The sequence below is a fragment of the Xiphophorus couchianus genome, chromosome 11 (genome assembly GCF_001444195.1).
Source record: "Xiphophorus couchianus chromosome 11, X_couchianus-1.0, whole genome shotgun sequence".
In the NCBI taxonomy this organism is placed as follows: domain Eukaryota; kingdom Metazoa; phylum Chordata; class Actinopteri; order Cyprinodontiformes; family Poeciliidae; genus Xiphophorus; species Xiphophorus couchianus.
Window position 1 is genome coordinate 21,122,730 of NC_040238.1, and position 27,564 is coordinate 21,150,293.

At 38.4% G+C, this 27,564-nt stretch overlaps 1 protein-coding gene across 6 annotated transcripts in view; it reads right to left on the minus strand.

Moving 5' to 3' along the window:
• Positions 1 to 27,564, minus strand: part of msi2b (musashi RNA-binding protein 2b) — a 306,045-nt gene that overhangs the window by 137,027 nt on the left and 141,454 nt on the right. For all 6 annotated transcript variants that reach the window (XM_028031479.1, XM_028031480.1, XM_028031477.1 and 3 more), the window contains exon 7: positions 1,077 to 1,125. In XM_028031479.1, the coding sequence (XP_027887280.1) occupies positions 1,077 to 1,125 (49 nt within the window). The remainder of the gene's footprint in view (positions 1 to 1,076; positions 1,126 to 27,564) is intronic.

The window sequence follows — 27,564 nt, forward strand, 5'->3', positions numbered from 1 at the left end:
GTTCTGATTGGAGGCTTAGGCTGTTTAATTCACATTTTATTCCCATGCAAGTCGACCCCAGTGACCAAATTGTTTGCTCCAATGCACGACTATGCTCGACACTAACCTGCTTATTTTTCAGTTGAAAAAAGAGACTTCATAATGTCTTTATCAACAGGACTTCTTTATATTACATAAAGGAAACGTCCCAAAACAAGAAAGTGTCTCTATGAAACTATAGCTGGCTGTCAGGAGCCAATGAAAAGTGAGACGCACCACAAGCAAGAAGAAAAAGGAACTAATGTAGTCAGAGACAAAAGAACCAACAAAAAAAACTGTTGTGAGGAGAAGCTGCGATACACAAAGAAAATGCAACAGTGCCTGTGTCCATCTGTGTTCAGTTGGAGAGTTTGCAGCCTGCTCTGGATGGGACACCATGCAAGTAAAACCCAGAAAAGAAAAGTTCAGTGTTAAACAGACTGGTGACAGTTAAGACACTTATTTGATCTGCATTGGGTTTGCATGAAATGCAAGTTGATCGGGGTAGTAAGCCTAACTAACTGCACCACTGTCAACTGTCCCTTGACATCAATTGTTTAAACCAGGCTTAAAACAACACTGGTGAGACTAAAAGGCACCACGCCATAACTGCAGTGTGGTGCAGGGAGGAAGCCTGTCTTTGGAAAGTCCTCTGCATGAGAGAGAAATGTCCCCCTCATCTCAGATAAGGAGCTGATGAGATGGAATGATAAAGTCAGTGCTTCTCCTGGGTCTTATCTGATGCTGTTATCTGACTGCACAGCACCCACCATCTCGCCATCTTTACACCCTTTAAGCACCTCTCTGAAACACTCACACCAGCATCATCACATACACAGACACGCACTCTCACGGGTGGCGTCTAACGCTCAAACATTCTAAACACCGTACCAGCTTATTGATTACTTTGACACGCTCCCATTGTTGAACAGATGGTACAACTAATATCATGTGAAATGGAACTGTTCTGTGTTATCTCATGGGGAAAGGACATAAAATGACTGTTTTCTCACTTCTTTTTGGAGAAAACAGCACCAAAGAAGAAGCTATGAACTTACCTCTATGTCTGTTAGTAGTCTTATCAAACATAAGCATGGCGTCGTCAACCTGGAAGACACAAGAGCAGCGTTGGCATTAGCTTAATCTTTGCACCGAGTGCCTCACATCACCTCCTCCCCATTCAATCTCATCTCATCTACTCGCTGTAATTACTCTTAGAATATATATCCTTGCTGCTTCACACTTATTTCTTTCTAAGCACCTCTCTCCCACGCAATCATTCGGTGATCACAGGATTATCGTCAGGTTACCGCTCCCCCTCCTTCATTTGTGCACTGTAATTTTAGATATTACAGGAAATTATGCAATCTCTGCGGTGTTACTCTTTGTCTGGATTAGAGTGGCGACAGGGGAGAAAATTAACAATAATGGCCAGCAGTAAAAAAAAAAAAAATGGAAACAGTGTTGACATTATGCTTCTTTTTTTATTATTATTATTTTGACAAACACCAACGTCCAGTCTTGGAGAGAAGAGTGACAGATAGACACATTACACTAAGCGGGAGAGAGACAAATGGGACCCTTCCTCATCTCCCGGCCGCAGCAGAAGCAGCATCCACAATAATATCATCCTTCATCATGTCCAATAAAGCCACACACAGACAGACAGCGTTTCTTCTTCAGACATCCCTGACAAACTCATCTTTCTATAACTCTGATGAAAAGCTTAAAAAACCGACTGAGGCATGCTCATTTAGTCTGTGATTCTGTCTTGGAGAGAAAAGGAGAGCGGAGAGCATCAGCGGGTAGAAACAAAGAGGGAACGCCGTGCGCTTCTCACTCCCTGGTTATGGTCTCTAGGTGAGCGTAACAGTGCACAGAAGAGGCTTAATGCTGTGCACAAGCGTGCACGCATCTGTGTTTTTCACGGGAGGGCTGAAAAGCTTCGGGAGGAGATGGAAACAGACAAGAATAGGGGTCTCGCTCAAGCCGAACTGTCTGATTGGATAAAGAGAAGTGCCTGGCAGCCAGGCAGACTAGCGCTGGCACACTATTCATGCCACCCTCTTGCCACACATTTGGCACACAAGACGTTGGCACAGCTTGTGGGCCCCGGTTACTTGCTGCACGGCTCACAGGCCACATGCGGCTCCAAGGCACTTCATTTGCACCTCCCTAAAATATTTCCAATTTGGCGGAAAAAAATAGAGGGCAACGCACGGGGACCTTCAATAACCTATATACACAGTTCACCTAATTGTAAGTCGCTCATTATTCTTGTTAGGAAAGGGAGAATAGAAATAAGCAATTTGTAGATTTGCTCGCCAAATCTGGTCTCCAGGTGTGTTTTGAGGGTTTTTTTTGTGTGTGTGTTGTTGAATTTGACATACAAATAATACCACTGGCTTACAGGAACCACCAGGAACAGAGTAAAAAAAGGACGATTTCTGGCGATCATTTATCTTTGCTCAAACAACTAATACAGAAAAAATACTACCGTTTATGATGTTATTCTAACCCAGGATGATTGGACTATATCAAGGGTCAGCAATTAGTGCAACATGAGCAACTTCAATAATGTTAGTGAGCCAAATTTATATGTGCATACACACAGTTACATCCAATAATCTAGAATAAATGTCCAGATGAGTCTCATTTGTCTGATTAAAAGTGCCTTTTGAAAATAACCTATAACCTATAAGTGGGTATTAAACATACTTTTTACTAATCTTGCATTATTGGCTAAACAGCCTGAGAGGAAGATGAGACAGATCTCCCCAAAAGAAAGTGGGCCCTGTATATCGGGTACAAAGTATGGTAGGGGGAGAATCCTCTTTGGTTTCTAGATGAAATGCTTAGTTATGCTTGCATTATCAGGACAAAAAGTAAAGACAAGCAGAACATGCAAGGGATTCACAATAAAGATCTAGACACTGGTGTATAAATTCAGCCGAGCTGTAGAAGAATCCTCTACAATCGCTAACTAAGTTATTTTTTGCCCTGAATTGTTTGTTTTGCTGGAAAAGCAGCAGAAGCACACAACAATGTGGTGAAAACAATAAAGTTTCAGTGTATGAAAAATGTTCTTTAAGATGACTATGTGGTTAGATATCATTATAGTGGTGTACAAATAAAAAACTGCCAAAGCAATATCGCCCACAGTTACAGTTTTTATAAACAAGCATTTATATTGTCACACGTTGTGACCTCTGTCTAATACCAGGCAATCAAATGGAAATCACATTAAAGTGAGAGGGAGTGGGATAAGTGAAATTTGTAGTACTAAGGGTTATGATTTTATTGGCGGAGTCTGAAGAACAGAGAACCCTTCTGTTTGTTTATCTTCAATAACTCCATTGTTCTGTTCGGTACCACTTGATCACACACCGTTGTCCAATTAAAAGGTCAGAGAACTTTTGTTCAAGCCACTGTTTTTTTTTTCCTCTCTTCTCTCTCTCTGGATTTCTGCTCATAAAACCAGAAACGGTTTCTTATGTCTCCTATATTTGACAGCGTGAAAGCTGCACTGCAGAACTAAGATGGAATGGCATGTTTACCAACTATGGTAAACGTTTCATTTGACAAGCGTGGCCGATGGTTTGTGATCACTTACATGGGAAGATGGAAATTTATAGCATTTGACTTCTGTCACCTAATGCTAGTAATGCTGGAACAGCCAGAAGAGATGATACTTTATGCATCAGTAAACATGCAGGCGAAATGCCAAGAAAAGCATCTCAGTTTTCCTTAAGACATGAAGAAATAGAAGGGTCTTTATAAAACACTACTGTTGTCAATTAAAATCAACAATCCAATCCTACTGTTGCCTTCATATCCACTTTGCACTTCTTGAACTTAGTTTGGTGTGTAACTTTAATAAAAATTGAAGAGCTGAACACGATTGATCATGTTTTTAAATCTGGGAATTGTGACCTCAACAGGAAAGGGTATTGAGGTCAAATCTGACACCCTAACATTTTCAATCCATTCCAAACATTTCTGGGAGATTCCAGGATACAGACGAGTATACCTATCTCAGAATGGACTTTTGAATCTGTTGTATTTTAGTTGCCACTGACATCAAATTTCACCCCAATACATGGCATTAAATTGGGGTTTCAACATTAATCTTCAAAATATCTATGGCTGACATTGCTTAAAATCAGTGTCAGGACTACATGAATTAGCTGCCATGGATTTTAGACAGAGCAAGCTGCATTTTCTCATTCTGTCTATATGAAAAAAAAAATCTTCACACCCCAGTTAAAATATCAGGTTTTGGTGATCTAACAAAAATAGATAGATTTAAATAAATTGTTTGAAAAGTTTCTTCACACATCTATTATGTATTATGTAAAGATAGATGTATCATTGCACAAGCCCTTCCCTCCCCCACTCTGCTCCACCAGACTAGTGGCAGCAGTAATTAGCAAACTCCTGCTGAGCTAATCATACAAACTACTTCTCAGTCCAATGCTACTAAGATCCCATTTACAACTAAGAATGGTTGTAAATGGGATAATGATGGAGCACTGTTGTGATGATGTGCTGACTTCTTAAAAAAGTCAGGCCAAATTCAAAGCTGCCATTCTTTTTGATTTATTCCATTTGATTAATATAAAAATTCTGGTTTGAATGGCAGTGAAGTAACCCCAGAGCATGATGCAGCTACCACCATATGTACACCCCACCATGGTACATATTTATAGCATTGTAAATTGTTTTGTACCTCTTGTGACCTCTATGCAAGCTTTGGCTTTACCTAAAGAAAGCCAAGTAGCAAACAACAATAAAATCCCCCTAAAAAGCTATGCTTTATTATTGCGTTGTCTGATTCTCTACAACTAATGGCAAGTAAGTGTTCAGGATATATTTTACACTCTGACATTAAATGATGCATCTTTGTCTAATTTTTTGATGATAAAAACTTGATTTTGACATAGGTGTGTAGGCTTTCTAACCCATGTATAAATGTGCTGAATTCATTACACATCAGATAAATTTAACAGAACCTGAATAATTATCAATAGTAATACAGTAATTTCATTGTTTCTTACATGTCTTGATTTGTCAGTGCTTTACATATGTTGCCTTTATAGGGTTGGTTGATGGCCTATTTGGAATTTTTACGACATAATGGAAGTTTGAGTCTGAATTTTTCTACATAACGGCAAAAACAAGCCCCAGCAAGATGACTGTGCATGGCATTTATATTATGAGGTCAACGGAGTCTTTCTGCTGCTATTAAAGTTAACAGATGAGATTCTTATTAAAGTAGCCTGCAGTATCATCCACCATCACCCACTTTGAGCCTTTCAACATGACACTCAAATATCCACACTCTAATATTGTTACTACTGCTCCTACTGTACAGCCTTTTATAGGCTGAGAGCAAGATGAGAGTTACTCTGTAAAATGAGCTCCGTGAAAGGAAGTGTATTATATAAATGTGAGCTGTGTTGTGACATTACTAGAGAAGGACCATCCTGTCAGTGAGACCTGTCCAACAAAGAAAAGATTCACAGTGAAGCACTGATGAGCACTTTAACAAAGAAGGTGCACATCATGTGAGGGTCACACTCCAGCAGGTCATACAACACAGTCCACCCCCCACCTCTCTCTCCCTCTCTTTCGGTCAGTCTGCCAGTCTCTCTCCCTCTCGATGCCACTTGCAGAGTCTATAGAACTATCTCCTGTGCTCCAGGGCTTTTCAATGTAGTTATTCAAGCAGAACACAACTGTGTGCCTCCATCTGATAGAAGGTTAAGGACCTCTTCACTGCTCACAAAAAAGCCCGCCACACAGAGGTGAGGCCGGGCTCACCTCAGGGAAGAAATCTTTCTCTGTCCTCCTCCTCCTTCTTTTTTCACTCTTCCTTTTCTCCTGGTGTGGTGAAAAGAAAGGTTCAAAGGATAATGGCTGCCTTATCACTATGTAAAAGGGGAATGGGAACTCCAGCGAAGTGCCTGGCCTTTTGTGGCAATGAAGAAAAGAGCAAAAGTCTATTTCGCTGTGGTATATGCACTGGAACAGTCCATGACCACTAAAAAGGAGACGGCAGCTCAAAGACAGTGAGCAGGCGAAAGGCCGAGCAGCTCTTTAACTAAACCTGCAGTCAAACATATCTGAACCACATGACCTCGTCTCAAAAAGGGGCCGGAGAGGCTAAGTTGAGAAGAGTCTCTGTGCTCGCAATATGGCTTTTATTCACAATTCAGGTGGTGAAAGATGAGGCCTTTCCTGGAACTTTTTCTAGTTCCAGGGAAGGCTCTCTTTACTCTCCTTTTATTTAATCAAAATTATAAAATATGTCAACGATTGCACAACACCTTTAATTAGAGCTTACTCCTCCAAGTTTTCAATACAAGCTTGAAGTAGAACTGAACCACGCCAATTTGTGGTTGCAGATTTTTCAGTGGCAGATTACTCCAAATTGTTAACCCTATCATTTGCAGGATTTGGCTTAGAGCACACCAACAATATTCAATAGGAAATCCAGCAGAAATACCTAGGTGTAATGCTTCTTAACAAACCACTGGCTGGCATTTGCAAAGCAGCCAATCAAGGTGCGCTATTTTCTTTGGCTCTACTGTATGTCCAAGAGAGGACATAAGGAAGTTTGCAGATGTTGTCTGGTGCGGTAGTGCTAAGATGGTTTTCACTGTGTGTATTAATGTGTATTATGGTTTATTTGGTGTTTGAACTATTTAGCTATTCCTTTAAGTTAAGTCAAAAAAACCCATTTGTTTAGAATTGCCTTTGATTAAGTGGCTTGGAACTTTTTACTATTTTATTTTTCCAGTGTAATGTAGTGTTTCTTTTTTGTTGGTTCACTGCATTATGTTTTTATTATGTAAAACACTTTGAACTGCCTTGTTGCAAAATGTGCTATACAAATAAAATTGACTTAGTTCAGGCAGTTTCAAACATTTTTAGAGGGGGTCCTCTCAAGTATTTGCAGAATTCAACTATTTCTGACAGCTATTGTCCTTAATCCCTGTGAATAGCGGAACACTGTTTAACATTTTATTGTTCTGCAAGTCTCATCTAACTTTGTTAGACATTGACATTACTTTTCATTTAAGATTTCAGGATTTTTTATTTCTATTAGTGCTTTATGTCAGGTCTATTTATAAAGAGTAAGTGTGACTGATCTAGCATTCTAATCCTAAATTTCATATTTTCATTAGTTGTAAGTGGAGAATTATCATAATCACCAGAAATATCAGTCTGCATGTACTTAATCTATATATGTGTTTTACTTAGTATAGTGAGTTACTGCAATAAAATAACTTTCTAATAATATTAAAATTGATTCAATGTTTCTGTATATTTGTTGTTTTCAATCCCATCAGAGTTAGGACCTAAAATAAACCTATCAACCTGTTTTTATCTCCCACCAGACCAACCGTTAAACAGTTAAAAAATGTGAAAATGTCCCAATCCCAATGTTGAAGACAGGCAGCAAATAGCACCACTTTAGGTTCACCAAGTCTCCATGTTTATTAGATGCTACCTACATACCAACTGTTTTTTGGGGAGCAAAGGATAGCGCTTTCTGTTTGCTTAATGCTAAGTGGGACTTTAACTGGAACCATGTGAAACAAACCCAGACACCATTGAGTTCTACATTAAACAAAGCGGAAATCATATGAAAGCCCCACCTCATGTTCACTGTTAAGTATGTCAGGATTTTGTAATGTGAGGAAATGGGAACCTTGAAGTGCTCATGGCGTCATGGACTCCTTGAAATACAACAGAATTTTAAATCAAAACAGGGTGGACTCTGCTGGAGAATTGAAAATGGCTCCAAATATGCGGTCGAATCAACACAGACATGATTCCCCAGATACCAACATCAACTCTCCACAGTGGTGCCACTCTAGGGAGTCTGTGCAATGTGGAAAGGCAAATATCCCTCTGACTATATGCCCCACTGCCGTGTAATGTTACAGAAGAACACCAACTGCTTCTTCTGTTGACAAAAGGAGGTTGTATGAGCTATTAATTGAAGGGATGTAAGTATTTTGCTCCACATTATTATGTGTTAAAATATATTTATTGGTATAAGGTTGCTTCTTTTATCATCTGAATATGTACTCAAATAAAATAAAAAAATTGGGATATTTTCCAAATATTTTTCCACATATTTCTGTATGAGATTATGCTACTAGAATAAACAATGGATTTATTTTATAAGTGCTTGACTATAATGTAAAGCTCTTTGGTTAACCTAATGGTTATTATAAAGGATAATACAAACAAATTTAATATTTACGACTTAATTCTATCTAGATAGCCATTGGTTTTATTCCCTAAGACCTTACGTTGATAACAAGAGACAAAAAAAAAAATAAACAAACTTTTCATTAGCCTATTAAAGTACAACTGGTATCCAATAAAGCCTTTACTTATTGTACGTGTTTGCTAAATAAATTCAGATTTTTTTTATTATGAATAAACAAAAATAAATAAATAAATAAATAAAAAAACAGACAGTAGATAAGCCTTTTTTCCAGCAGTACATCACTGTCTATGGGTTTGATGCTTGCAATCGGTTTGAGCACTTTTGTCATGTCTGCACTCAGTACCACTCATGCGTTATGGTAAGGATATATATATTTTTTTTGGTTTTCGAGAAAGAAAAGGTTATGTTCCACATTAAACATAACTCTCCTGGCGTTTGCTGTACTCAACAAAATTGCCCGTCCATGTAGGCTCACGCTTTAAGAACAGAGTCCCTTTTGCCACCTTGTGTAATTGCACAGGCTTAAAAGGAACAAAATTTTGCCCTCTGCGCCTTGTTAAACCACCACTTGTAAAAGCACTCAAGCGTGGATGTAGCACACTGCAGCTGAACATTTCTCAGACAATGATATAGATTTCCGCTACACAAGAACAATTGAAAGGGTTGTCACAAATTTGTCCATTGTCACTGGGTCGCTATCATTTCACTGTTAATTGCCATCATTGTAATAGAATATTAGATGCTGCGCAGCAACGGGAGTGTTGATGAAGGGGCTCACTTTTCCCCTTGACCGTGACCCCAGCGAGTCATAGTTGTGATAATAAAGTGATACTTCGGTGATCCCTGTTGAATTATCTCTCCAACCCTTTGTGTCCCCTCTGCTGCGAGGCAGTGGAGCAGATTTTGCTTTCTCTAGAGATGGTCACAACTCAGCCCTCTTGCTCAAAGACTCTCAAGGAAAATGGATCTTGCCTACAAGGGGGCTTAAACAAGGGTCCTCCAGTTAAACAGTGGCCTTTCCCCCTAAACATGTAGTTTTCTTGCTGAAGACCACATTTCCTGTGTGTACTCTGTCTTGAAACCTCTTGCACAAGGCATGGGTTAGTTCACTGTACAACAGAAAATGGGATTTAAAAAGTTAAAAGTTTTAACTCATTCTCCATTTTGCTGTTCTTTAGACCTTCTAATGAGATGCCAGAAAAATAAAAAAAAACAAACAAGATTTTTCCAGCTATGCGCCTATGCACTTGTTGCTGTGCAATGCTGGCCAGCTACCGGAAAGATGGCTACTGTGTTTCTCTTGGCTTACAAGAAAAATATAGAAATATAGGTGCAGAAACAAAGTGTGTCACCAGTCAGTTGATCATTTTTTTCTCTCTTTTTATTTTGTTCTTCATTAGCAAAAGCATGCAAAACAAAACAAAACAAAACAAAAACAGCAAGCAGAAAAAAAGAGACTGGATATAAACTCCTATATATTTTCATTAGAGTTCATTGCATCTCGTTTCCCGTCCATTTCACCCAGTTTTCCTGATGGTTTCATGTGAAATATTTTAGTCACAACTGTTAACCATATCTGTAATAACTAAGGTTATTACAGAATGTACACCCGATTTCACAAGTAATATCTATAAGTATATATATAATTTTTTTGAAGCGTCACTTATGGTTATTATCCAATTTTAGCAACATATTTATTGTTTCATTGAAATAATTTCTTCATAGCAAACATGGTACATACAATCTTGTTGTACTAGATAAAGAATAAAATAGCATAAAGGATTTGTATTAATCAAAATAAGTATTTATAAACTACTACATTTATTACCATTAATTTACAATTTAGATTAAGTGTATGCATCAAATGTATAAAATATATTCACTGCAATAGGAATTAGTGAAAATGTTTTAATTTTGAATAAAAATAAGATAAAGTACATTTTATTTTATCCTTCTTGTCATAAAATGAGTTTTGTTTTCTTCTTAAGGTTAACATATGGTGAAAGTCTTATAAACCCCCATGCCTATTTAGCACTGCGAATTTTGCCATGAGATGTTTATATCTCTTCATAGGTCTATGCACAAACAAAGAAAAATGCGTAGCATAAAGTCTCCACATAAACAGGGGCTTAACAAGAAAATGGCAGCATCACTCTAAGGTCACTGTCTGTGTCTCAGGCCTTTGTTCCTCTGGTATCAGATATGATCTATATCAGTGTCTTCCCAAATTGCAGGAGAGCTCCTCTGTTAGCCTTCAGCTGTGAGCCGAATGTAAATGTGCGTTTGACACCTATCTAAATCGCTGTCATAATTCATTTCCAGAGATCCTAAATCTCCCCCTGTCACCTGGCACCTCTGCTGTTTTCCTGTCTAAAAACAGAGCACATTAGCCTTTATTGATGTGTTTGTCCTTTGATACATAATTCATCACTCAACTTTTTTTTTCCTTTTAGGGAGGGTAATTATCCTGCCCCTTTTGGAGGCTGCTCAAACACATAGAAACAGACAAGGAAGTTTTGCATGGTGTCTGGTTAGTCTCTGTCAAAAGAATCAAATGCATCTCTTATAGCGCTGAAACATGATAGTTTATAACATTATGTTTTAACAGCAATTCAAGGTTACAATCTGGCAAAATTGTATTGATCGACTTTAACCAGTGCCGAGCAGAGAACATTTTTTTGTTGTTGCTTCAAAACCAACAATTCCAACTTTTTTCCAGTTTGCAATCACACCAAAGCAACAGGATCTTGGATTAACTTTGCTTTAAATCTTGTAAAAATCAGATAAGATTTAAATACATGCATAACAGAAGGCAACCTCAAAATCCCTCTAGACAGAAGGCCGCAGCAATCTTTGCTCTTATTGGTAAAGGCTATTATATTTCATAGCTGGAATCAAACAAAGTTTAGATAAGTCAGTGTGTATATGTTGTAATCTTTACAAAGGCAACTGGAATTGGCAGATCAGACTTCAATAAAACCCATTAGCTTTGAAAGCCTGATAGTTAAATCCCTACTTTTCACTTCAAAAGTTTGACCATAACCACATTCACAATGACATTCATATTCTTACTGTATAAAAGTTACCTTTAAACAATTAACTACCCAATAACTTCCAGTCTAGTTAAATATCCACATTATTATCAGTAACAACTGTGAAGTTATTGTACATAATTTAATAAGTAATAAAAGCATTTCAATTTACCTAAGGTGCTCTGAATTAACTTTTTGTCATGTTGTTATACACGACAAAAAGTGTGTATAACACACTTTTATTAAGTGGTTTAACAATAAAATCAACAAATCGGAATCTGAAGATCCAACATAATGTGAGTATTCCTTTCTGATGGTTGTTATTTTTGCAATTATGTTTCAGTTTGGAATGGACAGACTAAAGAATTAAGACAATTATTAAGCAATTGATGCAACATGAATGGCCTAAAGTGTGATTTGCTTTGACCAAGGAGATAACCAACTGACCAACAAACTTTTTGCCACTGAACATACCGTCTGAAAATGTAACAATTTGCATTGATATTCAACATCCTTCAGTGTTGAAGTTATAGCAGAGGGAAGATTTAGAGTCAGCTATTTTAACAAATATAGTATAAAAATATACTATTTATTACAGTATAATAAATAGTTTATGGGTCATTCAAGCAGTAACAGAGTGAGAGAGAGGAGATAAAAATAAGACTAAATGTATTAGAGACAAGTTTTAGCATCCTGAGATGCCATGCAACATGCCAGATTTGGATATAGTGGTAAATTTCATAAACTCCAGAGTTGAAGTGAGGATATATACTTTAGAGAGATAATTTTCAAACTAAGTTTTCTCAGCAACTTTTCACTCATGCATTGGAGTGTCCCTGCTTCTGCTCCATACATAACTATTTAATTAGCCCTCACAGCAAGAAAGCTATATACTTTTTTGTTCCTAATGTAATACTAATTAAAGGAAAATCATAAACAGCTAAAGTCAAAAACTCAAAGCTGTAGAATAAAAGAAAAATAAAAACAAGATCTCAAATATGATACAATTCTGATCGCTGCATCTCTAATCCTGAAACAAGAAATTATTTCACTATACCTGATGTAGTGAACAGCCTTTACTTCCTTGAATAGTCATGACAGATGATTGTGTATGGAACCACCTCGCATCAGTTGACAAATTCAAGATTTATTAAACTCATAGGGAGCAAGCAGCATCATTTTCATGCTTTGATTACCATAGATATTAGTTCAGGGAAAATCTGCTTAAAAGATGCTTTTATTAAGTGGTTTAACAATCAAATCAACAAAACTGAAACTGAAGATCCAACATGATGTGAGTATTCATTTCTGATGGTTGTTATTTTTGCAATTATTTTTTATTTTGGAATGGACAGTCTGAAGCTAATTCAACTATTTCTCAGCTGTAACTCCCCACTCATTCTGTTGTATTCAATTATTAATGATCTACACCATTGGTAGAATGTCAACACTTATTCTAGTAACTTCCCTTCATGTTGACATTAACAAAATAGCTTGAGAGAAACAGCTCAGGAAGACTATTCCTCAAATCTGTCAGGGTTACATATTTATGAGGTCCCCTGCTCAGCATCCAAGGAGGTCGCTATGGTGATACAAACTGATGTATATTCTAACAAAGAACTTTGCGTATCAGAGGCTGCCTTGGAGCGCCGCTGAAATGGTTGGTGCAGATTTCACCGCCGTGCCTGTGCAGCTTTCAGATCGGCAAATACACAATTAAAAAGACAGTCATGCTGAGGCCACTCTAATCAATGCAGCGTTTCATGGGGATGTAATAAAAGAGTGATGGAGTGATGCCTTCAGGAGGCTGCTGTATTGTTAGGGCACACTGTAACACTGTTGTGCCACAAAAATGGTTTTATTAGCGTGACTCTGCACAAGTCTGCTCCTTTTAAAACAAAGCTGTTAAAAATGAGTCATATCCAGATGCGACTTTCTTATAACTGGAAAATATTTTTGGCAATGAGAGTTTTATGGGTGCATCATGCAAATGTAATATTCGTCACCCACAGCTTTCTGTTTATCTACTATTTTCTCACTTTGAGCTGAGATTACATTTAGGACAGATTTTATCTGGTCTTCTCCACACCAGCCATCTGCGTTTGAGAACATATTGCATGATTTGGATAAAAGCCAGTGTGCTTAGTAATGCACAGAAAGAGCATTCAAAAATATAAATTAATACTAATGTTTCAGTCATTCATTAAATAGAAAAGCCCAGAAAAGACATTCTTCAGCTGTCTAAGACAAATACCCCCAGCTGAGAGAATAATTCCAGACTTAAGTCAAACAGGAAATTGTTTATATGGCTGTGTCTTTCTTTCTTTCTTTCTTCCCGTGTGAATCCAACTCCAGTCTGCTTTGAGGTCTGCCCGTATCATGGCCTAACAGAGGCATGTCCACACAGTTGAGCTCTGCCTGTTTGAGGAAGTGGGACTTGGCCTCATCCATCAATCCGCCTGTCTTCCATTGCCAAGCTGCAGGGAACTACCCATTATGGAGTCATTTTATTAATAGGGCCCCTTTTCCTCTCCGCCACACTCTTGGAGAGTGCCTCCTCATTCTGTCAGAATGGAGTATGCCTGCGAGCCACCTCCATGAAACTGCTGCAACAGGACCCTCCCTCGCTCTCCCATGTGAAAGCTCAAGCTGGGAAATATTGTGCTTTCAAGCTAAAATAGTATTTGGAGAGGTGAGCGATCCCTTAGCCCTAGAGCAAACAGTTTAACATTGAGGACTTATTTAAAATGATGTCCTACCTCCAGGAAAGCCAATCAGATTTCTTTCATTGTAGGCTTGCACAAACATGCACACCCTCACACGCCTACACACACACAGAGACGTGCGACAGGCATTTTACATCACGCACCTCGTTTTCTCTCTCCCCCTTGTTAATGTAAATATAGCTTCGGGCAACGTTGACTGCAGGGCAGACAAAGGTCAGAGCATACGATAAAATGTTTGGGGAGAGCGAGAGAAAACAGTGCAAAAGGTGAGAGACATGACTGGGAAAAGCTTTGTTTAAACGGGTTAAATGTAGGTGAAGACGCAGAATATGAATAGATCTGTTGATGCTGTTCTCAGTGAATATAATCAGATAAAACCCAAGCATTTTCGAGTATAAAACAGTCCAATTACGCGTTCTGCACGCTGCCTTCGTGTAAGGCGAACCCGGGGTTTGGATTCCGTCCAGCTTTCTACACCTGTCAGAATCAACATGTAGAAAGTATCGGCTGACTCAGTGATATTCCCACACAATTCAGACAGAAGCTGAAATGTTTCCAGCACCTCAGCGGCTAACACGCCTGTCTATCTCAGTTTTTTTCTTTTTGTTTTCATTTCACTGTCAGTTCTAAGCTCAGCAAAATGGAAACAGTACCTGAAAAAGCATACAGTGCCCTGCTAAAGTATTTATATTATTTTTTTTCTTCTTTACAGTGCAAACACAAACCTTTTATTGGGATTTTTGCAACAGGCCAACACAAAGCACTGCATAAATGTAAAAAGGAAAGAAAAGAAAACATACTTTTAAAATCTTTTTCACAAAAAATAATTTGATAATTCATCCTCCTCGGTGCAAATCTTGACAAAACTGTTTTTTTTGTCACAAATGTAACTGCAAGACGTTTAGAATACAGACATATTGAATAATTTAGAATATTACAGAAAAGTTCATCTTCAGTAACTCGTTTCACAACCTGATATTTCCAATCCTTTGTTTGATGATTTTCCACTTAGAGATTAAAACATTACATCAGGCCAATTAAAAAAAACTTTTAATACAGAAATGTGGGCTTAATGAAAAATATGTGTAATACCTGCTTGAAGGTTGTTTTTCTCTCAACAAACAAGTTTATAGTACTTTTAATATGATAAACAAGCTTCAATAAAAATGTAAGGTATTGACTATGGCTAGAAAAATGGTAGCTACCACTATTATTTTTTATAGTCAGGTAACACATAGCATGTTTAGAAAGAGATCATTTTATTTTACCCATTTTTTTCATTTACAATATAGCTCAAGTTTAGTCAGCTTGAATGTAGAGTGTGTTAAAATGTGTTCATCTAAATCTCATCATACCTTTGCATGTTAAAGGTTATTGTGTGGCTGAAAGGTCTGAAACGTTTGTAACCTGTGTGATATTTAGCTTCATCTATGCTACCAGCAAATCTTATCAGCTTTTTTGTCTCTCCTGAAGAAAAGCATCCCCACAGCATGATGCTACCACTACCATTTTTTACAGTCAGGTAACACATAGCACGTCGAACACAAAAATTTGGTTTTGGTCTCAGCTGACCAGAGCCTTGTCTTCCACATGTGTACTGTGTATATTTCATGGCTTGTGGTAAATTTAAAATAAAGATTTCTTTTGCCATTTTTCAGAAATGTCAACCAATATTTGTCATAATGTGAATCTGAAAATGTGGATTTAAAAATATGTTTTACTAGTAGTAGTAGTAAAAGAAAAAAAATGTGATGATGTTTTAAAATGCCCATTAGTATGGTGGTAATTTGAAGCCTTGGGATTTAGATTGTAAAAGGTTGGATAAGCACTGGTCTTTCACATCAGTACACAAACGTTTGGGGCTATAACAACAAAGTGTGAAAAAGGAGGGTGAATACTTTTGCTGGCATTATGAGATTAACACTGGAACACCCAATCTAACCCCCAATCCAATTTATGATTCTGACTACGTGGCAAAATAAGCAGACACGCAGTTGTAAAATACTTCTTCCAGTGAACTACTTTCTTTGGAGCAAAGCAGCCACAAGCCAGATATTAACCTAGACCAGCCTGAAAGAGACCGTGTAATTTTCTCTGATCGTGTCTTTGCTCTCAGCTCTCTTAGCTCAAATTTGTGGGCAAAGACTTGGCCTTGAATTTGAGAGGTGGAATTCAGTTCTCATTGTTGGCGATGAGTATATACTCAGGAATTCAAGAGGCTTCTAATACATCGCTGAATACTGCAGGTTAACTAAATGACTGAGTAATGCTTTATACAATAAACCTTTACTTACTCTTTTAATAATCATCTAGAAAATGAAATCCAGTAACTGGCTGCCCATATTCATGATTCAGAGAAAGCCCCCATTAATGGTCTGTTCAAATGTTCAGTGATCCGATCCCAAAACGTCCCTGTGGAGACAAGGTGTGCATCGCGTACTTTGATATCAATTGGCGAACAAGAGGGATCTAACAAACTGCTTGCCTGAGCTGAATAGCATTTATTTCTTTCACAATGGACACCATTCTAATACCTGCTGTGTTTTACTTAGATTAGGCTTAAGCTTTTTCTTTAAAGGCCATTTCAACGATTTGACATTTCTCCCAGGAATGGGAGAGAATGAGCCTCGATAAAAACTTTCGCCCTCCCCCCCTCAACTCCTTCTCATGCAAAACACTTTCATCTGTCATTTTGTGATAGTCCGTCTCTCTTTGTCAGCACAAATACGGGAGCCCCTATTTGAATATGGTTACACATCCCTCTATTTATTAAAGCTTGGATTAACATGACAGGAAGTTTTGTCTGGGGGCTCTTTAAGATGGCTCAGAGAGGCAATCTGGTGACAGTAATAGGATCCAGCTAATATACTTGACTGATGCTCCTTTCCCTGTGTTATAAAGCAGAACAATGGCGGTGGGGTACTGGGAGTGAATACATTGTGTTTTCGAAGTCGTGTGTGCGCGTGTGTGTATCTGTGTCCCCCGTGGGGTAGGAGGGGGTGGGGACGGTGCACTAATCAGGCAGAATACCATCACTTAGCAAATATAAGAGCTGAAGAAATAAAAATACTAAAAGGTCACGGAGCAATTCCATCAGGAAAACTACGCTACAATTAACTGAATAGACAAAGGCTCTGACATTAGTGAGAGCTATAATAATGTTCTACTCCAGAGTCTGTAAAGTTGGCAAAGATTTGTTAAAGGTTGGCTTTAAAAGAAACAAACAGATCACTAGGAGATTCTTGTTTATCTTTTTCAAGAAACGTCTTTCCTGTGTTATGTTTACGTTTGATGTTGAGTCTTGAGGGAATTTTTGGAGTTTTCATATGTTATTTTTGTCTTTTTTTTTAATCTGGCTGTAAAACTAACAAAACCACAGATCAATCGCTTATCCTTTTAGGCAAAACTGATAAACTAATTATCTTAATTTACTGAAGAAGTTCCAAATTACTAAACATCTTTAAACTCAGAGGTTTCACGAGATGTCATCATCTGGAGTAGCTTAGAACAGACATTCATGCATGTCAGTTTGTTTTGGTTTTCCTGATTAGTAAATCATATTATAAACAATGTTTATAAAAAATGTTCAAGAAAAAAAGTAGTATTTTACTTGATTCAAATTAAAAGAAAAAATACCAGAGCAGAACAGTACAACATATTTATGTACATGTATTTATTTCTATTGACAGTTATGGTACAAAGAATAAACACCTTAAGATCTTCAAGGGTGTTAACATAAACATAACATTCTTTTTTACCAGATTCAAAATTGTATAAGCCTTTTTAAGTGTAAAAAAAACACCATAATTTCCTGTATGTCATTATTTATTGTGAGCTTAATGATACTTTAACTTAATGGTTGTATAATCCTGAAATTATATTTTAACTACAGGTGAGGAAATGCAGTTCAGACGCATTAAAGAACTTTAGCGGCTAGTGGTTAGCTGAACATGCTCCTCTCGCAATGCTAGTCGACTCTATCTACAGAATGCTGCAACAAATCAGACTTTCAAACATAAATATGGTGACACTTAAGGCACCTTAAGTTTCAAAGGAATAGCTACTAATATGATAATGTAGACTTACTGCACTAGATGAAGTCTAGCAGTCAACGGTAACCAGTGTGACGCTTCATCTTCTTTGTTGACAAAGAAGATGAAGCGTCTTCTTTGTTGACAATTATTGGGCCATTTTAATATCGCAGAATCTTGCCTCAAGATTTAATCACTTCCTTCTAGTTTTATTCAGAAATGAAGGCAAAATGGAAAGGTTTGTGAACAACTAAAACCATTGGTGTGTAGAAAATAGTTACAACCATACAATTCAAAAGAGTAGTTATATGCTTATAGATATATGAAAATGCAAGGACGAATAGATGAACCTAAAAATCCAATGAGGACTAAAATATCCCAACTTTTTCTTTTTTCACATGTTCTATTCTCAGTTGTTGAGGATAGTTGTTTTCACAAAACCACAGGCTGGCAACAGGGTTGCCATTAACTGTTCCTTTCCAGATGAGTTTTTCTGCGGTTTGAGCTCTAGCTGCCAATATCAGCATACAAGAAGGTGCTTGCTCAAATGTATCCATATGTCACAGAGCTATGGATGGACACAGTTTGTGTACACGACTGTGTATGCGACTGTGCAAGATGGGTGAGCAGATCAAATCCACATCTGTTTGCGAAACAGAGGGGAATCTGTGCTTCTACTGCAAACCTCTCAATACTAATTAACGATCCAGTGATAGTTGCCAAATGCCAACTGTCATTAGCACCCAACAGCACATTATTGCACAGATGTAGATGTGCACATGCTCACACACAAACACTAGGTGGTCAACCTCGCTGGACCACCACAAGCCATCTGTGGTTAGGATACTTAAACACTGTGATCTGTTTTGTTCAAAGTACATAAGCATCAGCTGTTGAGGTAAAACTAAACTTGTAAGAGGCAAAATTGAAGAGCCTTAAACAACTTTGGGAGAGCTGACTGTAACTTATGCCTGTTAAACAGACAGCACTTATAACATATTCTTTAAGAAGCCATGACAACCTCAATTCTGGAGTTGATAGACCTTTGACTTCTCCACTGATGGCACCATTTTTGTGCTCTCGAGCACTGTGCTCGGTAACAGCATCTGACAGCTATCTTTGATTTTATGTAGCAGCGATTTCAGCTATGCCTGCCTCGGAAAGGATCTGCTACCGACTCTGCCTCTTGTGTGGTTTTCTCCCTCTCTGCCTGAATCTGTCACTCCGTGCACTAGTGACAGGGTCAGATAGAGAGAGCAAAGTGGGGAGAGTTGCTACACTGTGAGCAGATTAGGGTCTCTCCGTACGGGAGACCCCAGCATGACACCCATGACAGCGACGCAGACAGACGCCAGTTGGTTCGAATATTCCCGCCCACACTGGCTCCAGCAGAGAAGTCCAGAAGCCTCTCAAAGGCAAAAAGAAAATGGACCAACATTTGGGCAGGATGAGATTCACATTTTACTCCAACCATTTCTAATCAACCTGAGATGACATTGACGTCCAATAAAACACCAAAATGTAAAGGCTATAACACTGATTCTCATTAACCTATAAGGTGCCTTTACTCAGTCACAACAACTAGTGGGGATGAATCAACTCCACATTCTTCCTAGAAAACTAGACTGCAGCCTTGTCTCGTCTCATTTCTCCTCTCCGCCAGTGCAGCCTGCCTGCCGCCATCTCATGACAGCATCTCGCCATCTCTCACAGCCCTCTGATCTCTATGTCAACAGGCGACACCAGCAGCTCCCACTAACTCAGCACGCACAAGCCCATCTGCAAAGCAAACCGTCAACAAATGCATTTTGCATAGACTCCCGGCTACGACTAATGGCGCAGTTAACGAATTCTCTAAGTGCCGGCGTCTTTACACCTGACGAGGTACCGTCTGAGATGGTGCCGTCGCCTGCAATAAAAGCGGCATTCAGCACATATTCTACATGTGGTTGGGCATTTATGAGCAGCAGGTAGGAGGATCAAAGCTGGAGCTGACAGGCCCCTGAAAACACAAAGATTTATTAAAGACATCAAAAATTGTTGCAATGGCTTCTCAGTGGCCTCTTATCTCGACGTGTATGTATACTGGCGGGGGATTATTAGTCATCAGTGGTCAAGGTGGGAGGCAGTGCAATTGTCCGGCTCAGGTCCAAACTCATACAGAGGTTGTGATGACAGAATCCAAAGCGCTCTGTGGTTACTCAGTGGAATTCAAATGCCAATCCCCCAGCCCAGCGCCATCTCTTCTCCCTCTTCCCTACCCTCCTCGCTCCCCCAGTGTTTGTCAGGGTTGGTGATTAGCTGTCACCCTCTGCAGAGGCAGATAACACCCCACACAGCCTGTTTCCCTCTGGGAGCATGCACACGCGTAAAACAGGGAAACACACAAACAAATACACAAATGTGTGCACATGCATGTAAACTAAAGGCACTTAAAAACTCTGTCAAAATACAGACAAGTGTATCATGTCTTTGCACATATTTACAAGGACGACTCATTCACGCAGCTTTTTGTTACAGTCAGGGTCTCCAATTGCGTTCAAATCGGGTTTAAAGTCCCGTTTTAACTAATGCAGACATATTTTTTTGCAAAATTTATCTTGAGATAAAGAAGAATATGGTCTTTGTAGCTGTGCTATTTTTGTCTGATGTAATAAGAGGTGAGTTACTGATCTTTAACAAAGTTGTGATTTTACTTTACGATGTGTGTCGAGGACATAAAAATCCTAACAGAGTTTCTTTAAGTGAACCAGTGGAAGATTGACTAACAGCATTGCTATCTCATTTGTCTCTAAATTGCCATGGATGCTGTTGTCAGCTGGATGTCAGATAACCTGTTGGGAATGGCTTGGCCTTCTGTTGGTCATTTCTTGCACAGCTCACTACATGCACAAGTTCAGCACCGGCTGGGAATCTTGTCTCACTGATATGCTCATAGATTTCCTCTGGTGGAACTAGCAGACTGAGAAAATCTGTATTTCCCAGCAGGATTTCAGTTTTCATGTCCAAATAACTTCATACTCTAGCCTTTCCATAACACTTATGATTTCTATATGTTTAGTTTCAGTTAAATGATGTTGAAACAATATAAAGTGATTAACAAATCAGGATATTCCAATTGCAGGCCAAAATAATGAGTACAAATATTTGCCAGTCTTGAGAATACAGCCAGTCATGTTCAGTCTAGATAATGCCAGTGATTTTAACACATCATTGAGCATAACATTTCATAAATGGGTTTTCTTGTCATTTACTCCTTCCTTACTGCTTAAGGAAGAAATACAAACTCATTGGTTTGAACTGGACACTAAAAACTTTTGAAAGCATTATATTGCAGCTATTGACACTTGAAAAAACATTAACCTATGTTGCCTTTATTTAAGAACCTAATTGTTCTTTCTGTAATTCTCCACATGTGCAATAAGATCATGCAAATTACTAAAGAAAAACAGCATCGCTGAAGTATTGTGGTGTCATTATGGAATCCTAGAGAAAGGGATAAGCAAACCTGAGAAAATATTTTTAAAAAGTTCCTTGCATCAATATATATCTTTTTATTTTATTTAAACTAATTGATCAAATAAATTTGATTGCAAATCATGGTGTTAGTCCGTTATGCATAATGTTTAACTCTGTTGGGCATGCACTTTGATTTAAGAAGATGAACTAATCTACTGTAATTCACAATTATGAGCTTTATCTTTATATTAATAGACAAATTTACTATGGAGTAGACATTTAAAACATTATTTAGCATCTTCTATGAGCAATGAGCACTGTTAAGAGTAAATAATACTAACTATAAATATCAATCTCCATGTGTATTCCCCACAGTACACAGCCATCAGTGGCATTGCTGTACACGGTTCAGCCTTCCTGTTCTCTGCTGAAGAGCTTGCTCTCTCTTTCACCCTGAAATGTCAAGAAGAGGAGCTTCCTTTAAAATAGCATTTTACGTCTCTGCACCCACTGACTTCATCTAAAACATCTTATTCCTACAAAATAGGGGAAGCTTATAATGTTTAAAATCAAAAGGGTAAACAGAGTAAATTTGCTATGCTCTGTTCCAATTTGCTGTTATTTGTTGTCTTGCCAGTTTTTGCTTAAAAAACTTTTAACACTTTTTTTTTCTGAAAAAGAGATTTTGTTTCTGGAACTGCTGAACCACTTCCAAAGGAACATGCATTATTCAGAAACACACTGAATATACAACCTGAGTATTTGTATCACCTGTGAATTTCCACTTAAACTGGCAAGCTTCAAATCAAATACTCCTCATTTACAACCACTGCATAAACTGTTCTGATTCATTTCAATCCCCCCATATGCACAGAATTCCAATTCACAAAAAAAAGTTAGTTGAACTTTTGAGGAATCATCAAAATAGAAAAGCGGGACGCGCAAAAAGTGCTGAGTCTGTCAGCCCCTCATGCATCAAGTATTTACTAACAAAGAGGGTTCGGATGACTGGGGGTTGCTATTTCTGAACAGAACGCACAGAGCCAGACAGCCTTCCTGCAGTGTTACTCCAGGTAACATCTGGTGACAGGTGTTGCATGAGAAAAAAGTGTGTGTAGATACAATGTATTACATATTTGCATTTTCAGCATTAAGTGATAGTTGTAAAGCTGTGAGTTAACTTCAGAAAGGTCACAATGACGTAGGGAAATAATGTACTTTACATAATGTGAATAAAAGAAATAGCATAAGAAACAAAACACAGTAATGGCCACATCAGTGTTTCATCAGTGCCTCTGAAAACTGAAAAAGCAGGCACTTATTTAAAAAAAAAAAGTAAGAATCTAACACCTTTGAGTGAAAACATGTTCTAGGCTTGTTCTGGCACAATTTCAAACTAATTCCTGTGTTATATGACAAAGTTTTTGTTTTTAAAAAAAAGCTCCAAGCAACATCTATTTGAAACAGCCTGGATGACACCTTCAGTGAAGACAGCAGTTTCCTTTTTATTATTTAATAGGATACACGCACACTCTGATTTCACATCAAAGCAAAAAAATATCCTGGTACAAAGAATAATACAACGATTGCTGTATGATATTTTGTTTGATCAAGGGCTTGTACAGGTTTCCGCCCACCTTGTAGTAAGGCTTCCATTTTACATCTAACACTCAGCACTACACCTTCAACTTCAAATTAATATAGTAGGATAAGATCACGTTGCCCTCTCCATCCCATATCATCTCCGCTGTCACGACACAAAGACGGATTGAAACATAGGAGATAAATAAACAGCACGGCTTTATCTGCTGCCCCTTAAGCAGCTTTACTCGAAGGGGAACTCAAACAATGTTGGCTAATCATAGCGTTTTAGGAGTCAGCGTGCCGTCCTGAAAATTGTCAGGGACAATAGGTGTTTTCTTAACAGATGACAAGCTTGTTATGAAGGCACTGTAGTGAAATGGGGGGCAACAGGGGAGCGAGGGGCTGGAAAAGTGTTGAGACTGAGCACAGAAAATGAGAAGAGGAAGAGGAGGGGGGAGAAACAGGGGACTCATGGAGCACAGAGAGCACAATAAAGACAGCAAGACAAATACAGACCAAGAAAGACGTATGGGATCATGCCCCTGCTTCTGTGTACATATGGTGCAACGTGCTAGAGCAGAGAAAGACCAATCCATTGATATAAGCCCCTTTGCTCAGGCTTCCTCTTAAGGGCAATTTGGCAGCTAGTCCTCATGTTTGTTGGCAGGCAGAAACGTATGCCCCCAATCATCTACTGATCGCTGGATTATTGCAGACTTTTTTTTTTAAGAAAAGAAAGAATAGAAGAAAACCCATCTAACAGTATTGGATGAATTGCTCAGGTACTCACAATCTATTTGACAGTAGAAAATAACTTCATGGCTGACATACTGCGCCGTACCGCTGGTTTTACAAGTGTGCATTAGGCTTTACAGCCATAAACATGAAACTCAACTCGTCTCTTATTGGAGATAGATTATAAATTGTTTCCATGATTTGTTCCTAATCAAGTTTGTCTTGAGTTGTTACATTTAGGTCTGCTAGGCAGTGCTTCTTCTCAGCATATGCGGGAAGTGATGCATTTACCATATTAGGAATCTACGTCAATGAAATTACTTTACAGTCAGCAGGCTATATTTATAGCAGATGCACTGTATGGCAGAAGCTGCTCCACGGGAGTGTCTCCGCTGGCGTGCCAAAACAATAAAGCATGTCCTCTCGCAGCCAATTCTTTCTGTGTTCTTCGAGAGACAGCCGCTCCATTGATCCCATTTCGGCTCAAACACGTTTTTTAATCAGATAGCCGCACAAATGTGTTAAACATATGTTTGGACACAGAGAAGTGGGTAATGCTTTCTGTCCACGATATCCAAGTACTCCTCCCTCCCCCCATTCTAAACAATATGTAACTAACGAATCCAGACTCTATGGACGGGAATGAAGTGTGACTGTGACCAGACAGGAAAATAATCTACGTAATCCAGATCGAAGCCCTAAAGGCTTTTATAGATCGACAGCATAGATTTTCTCTCTGTCTCCATTTCTACCTGGCTTAGGTTTAATTTAACTCAATTAAATCAACCCGTGAGCCTGCGAGTACACACTGAAAGCAATCATTCATCTTTGTGGTGAGCCACTTTAACTGGGTAAAAAAAAACAAGAAAAAAAAAAAAACTAAATTACTTTTTTGTGTTTAGGTTTTTTCCATAGACATTAGACCACTCAATATAATTTCAGCCATGCCAGCTCTGTACTAATTACCGCAGTTGACATCTAACAAACAGCTCTTTATGGATGTCTTGGCCTTGCAAATACTTTAACAAATGTGATAATTTTGTTGCGGTTGACTGTAAATATTCCACCTTCTTCTCCATTTTCTTCAAGCCAATAAGAGGTGGAGGTGGTTGTTTTAGGGCTAGGAAACGGAAAAATAAATCTTATCTTTCAACAGGCAATGTGGGGGGGGGAATTATCACTGATACAGGAACACACCCCTGGGGTAAATTTGTTATCAACACTGCACACCGCAGCTTTCATGTAAGACAATCGACACAAGCAAAACAACTATAAGGGATTGTCCTTGAGTGACTGGCTGCAACGGCCACAGAAGCCTCTCCCTCATCATGACTATATCAGGCAGCTGCTTACACCCGTTCATCAGATACATATTTCATGAGCTATGGTAAACACACGGCTCTCAGCAATGCCAATCTAGCATGGAATAATACATTCATAGTGGATCGGCTAATGAATTGAGAGCTTGCCCGGGTGAAAAGAAGAAAGCAAATACCCGATACTCAAAGTAGAAATAGAATTAATGAGCGGTTGTGAATACTCAAACGCCGGATTGCTGAATGGTGGCCCTAAAAGGGAGACCGTTTCTGTCCTCCACCTAACCTTTGTCTCTGGTGAAAGTTCCACATTAATGAATGCTGGAGAGGTTTCATAGTCTTCTCCATGAATGTGGATTTCACAGAAGTGTAAATGATGCCACGCGCAACGCTCAGAGCGCAGCTTTGATCTGCTATTCCACAAGCCAGGTTCTACAACAAAAGATGAAGAAATCCTGAGCTCAAGCTCTGTGTAATCTAGTAGAACCTCTCTCTATGTCTGATCCTCCTTCGCTCCACTGGCTGTGACAGTCATCAAACTGGCAGCCCAAGTTTCTATCTGCCCCAGTGCTTAGAACATGGACAGATGCTAAAACATATGATCTGGACATTTGTCTGACATTTGGGCCGTTCGCGATCAAATCTCACAGCCTGGTCTTACAGCTCCAAATCGGTTTCTTCCATTCCCCAGTCCTTGTTAATTTTTTCCTTCCTTCTTTCATGTTATCTCTGTAAACAAACATTAAGTCATTGCATACCACTTTGGTTCTTTTATAGTTAAATATTCTATTTAATTGTGGCGATAGTTGAAAAATATCAAAAACATATTTTCCTTTCTGATCACTATTTAGGCCAATGAACTGTTATGTACTGTTGTTGTCATAATATTTTCACTAGTTCATCACAAAGCAACACAGAGACACCAACTCTGCCACAGGGTAGCCCATTAGAAAATACTGCAGGGGCACCATGACCAACATCAAGTTTTTATTCCAGGTTTGGATCCTGACTGTTGATCCGTCCAGACTATAAACTAGGCGGTGACAAAAGACGTTCCAGTGCTAAACTGGTGCTAGTGATTACATCAATAGTTTCTATTTCAGAGTTTAAGCAGATCAATGCTCTGCACAGCACTGCATTTAAAGCCCATCGTTTTTGCTAAGTCCATAAACACCCTTTCTGACTCAGTTCTTAAAAATTGCTGGCTTCTGTAATATTAAATAGTGTTAATAGATTCTTGCACTCTGTAGCTCATATTTGCAGCTTTGCTGGTAGCAATCATAACCACAGCATGTTATTTAAAAATGATACAAATATAAAGAAATTTGTGTGTTTAAAATTTGTCCCTAGTTTGTGATCTGTCACAAAATTTTGAGTACCAAAAAAGATCAAACTTTTATTGGATGTAAGATAAAAACTAATGTATTGTTTCCACTGAACTGTATGCCACGGGTTAGTATGGTTTGGTACAGTATTTTGTCTGTTTCCAACATACAACTGGTCCATGCAACCGACCCAAACCGCATCCTTCCTGGGTCCTGTTCAGTTGTAGGTCCTTTTAAAAATGGCTTGGTACAGTTAAACTAGAATTACTGGCATAACTCAACACAGTTCATTGTTTAGGGACAGAAAAACACAAGCATGAAACATACTACTGTGTCACATCTGTGTGGCACTCTCTTACGCATTAGGTTTAACCCCACCTGCTCAGTGGAATTCCCATTGGCAGTAGAAATGTTCTCCTAAATATGAGGCATTGCATCATAAAAGAGCATACTGAACCACATTGAGGCATGTCTGACTGAACCAGGCATAAGTTGGCTGTCTGACTGCGGAAAACCAAGTTGATTCTTCCAAAGAACCATGTTAGAACCAGGTCCAATCACCAACCCTGGGTAAGCTCTGGAACCGATACGGTGAAAGAATCCTAAAAGAAGTCCAGATTAACACCCAAAGCCTAAAACATCACTGCTCAAATTTATTTTAAATTATTTTAATTTATTTTCATAAGAAGTGGAACTTTCTGAAATGGTGCTGAGGTGCATTCAAAACGAAAGAATGCAAAACACTGAAAACAAGAGATAAGTAAAAATTATGATAAAGACATTTTAAGTTAATAGGATAACCAATTAAACTGAAACTAAGATAGAGGAACTAATGATATCACATAATCCAGATGTGAGGTGGATGATAACAGGAAGCAGATGATTTCTGCTTAGTATGATTGATTGATTGTTAACAGGGAAATGCTAATATTCCAGGAAAGCAGGCCTAATAACTAGTCTATGTGGAATCCCTTCATAAATATCACTCAAGAAATTTTGCATAAAAAGGGAAAATAATTTTTTTTAATCAATTTTCCATTTTTTTCTCTGAAGAGAGTTTGCGGCGCTAGTGGCTCATATTTTGGAATAT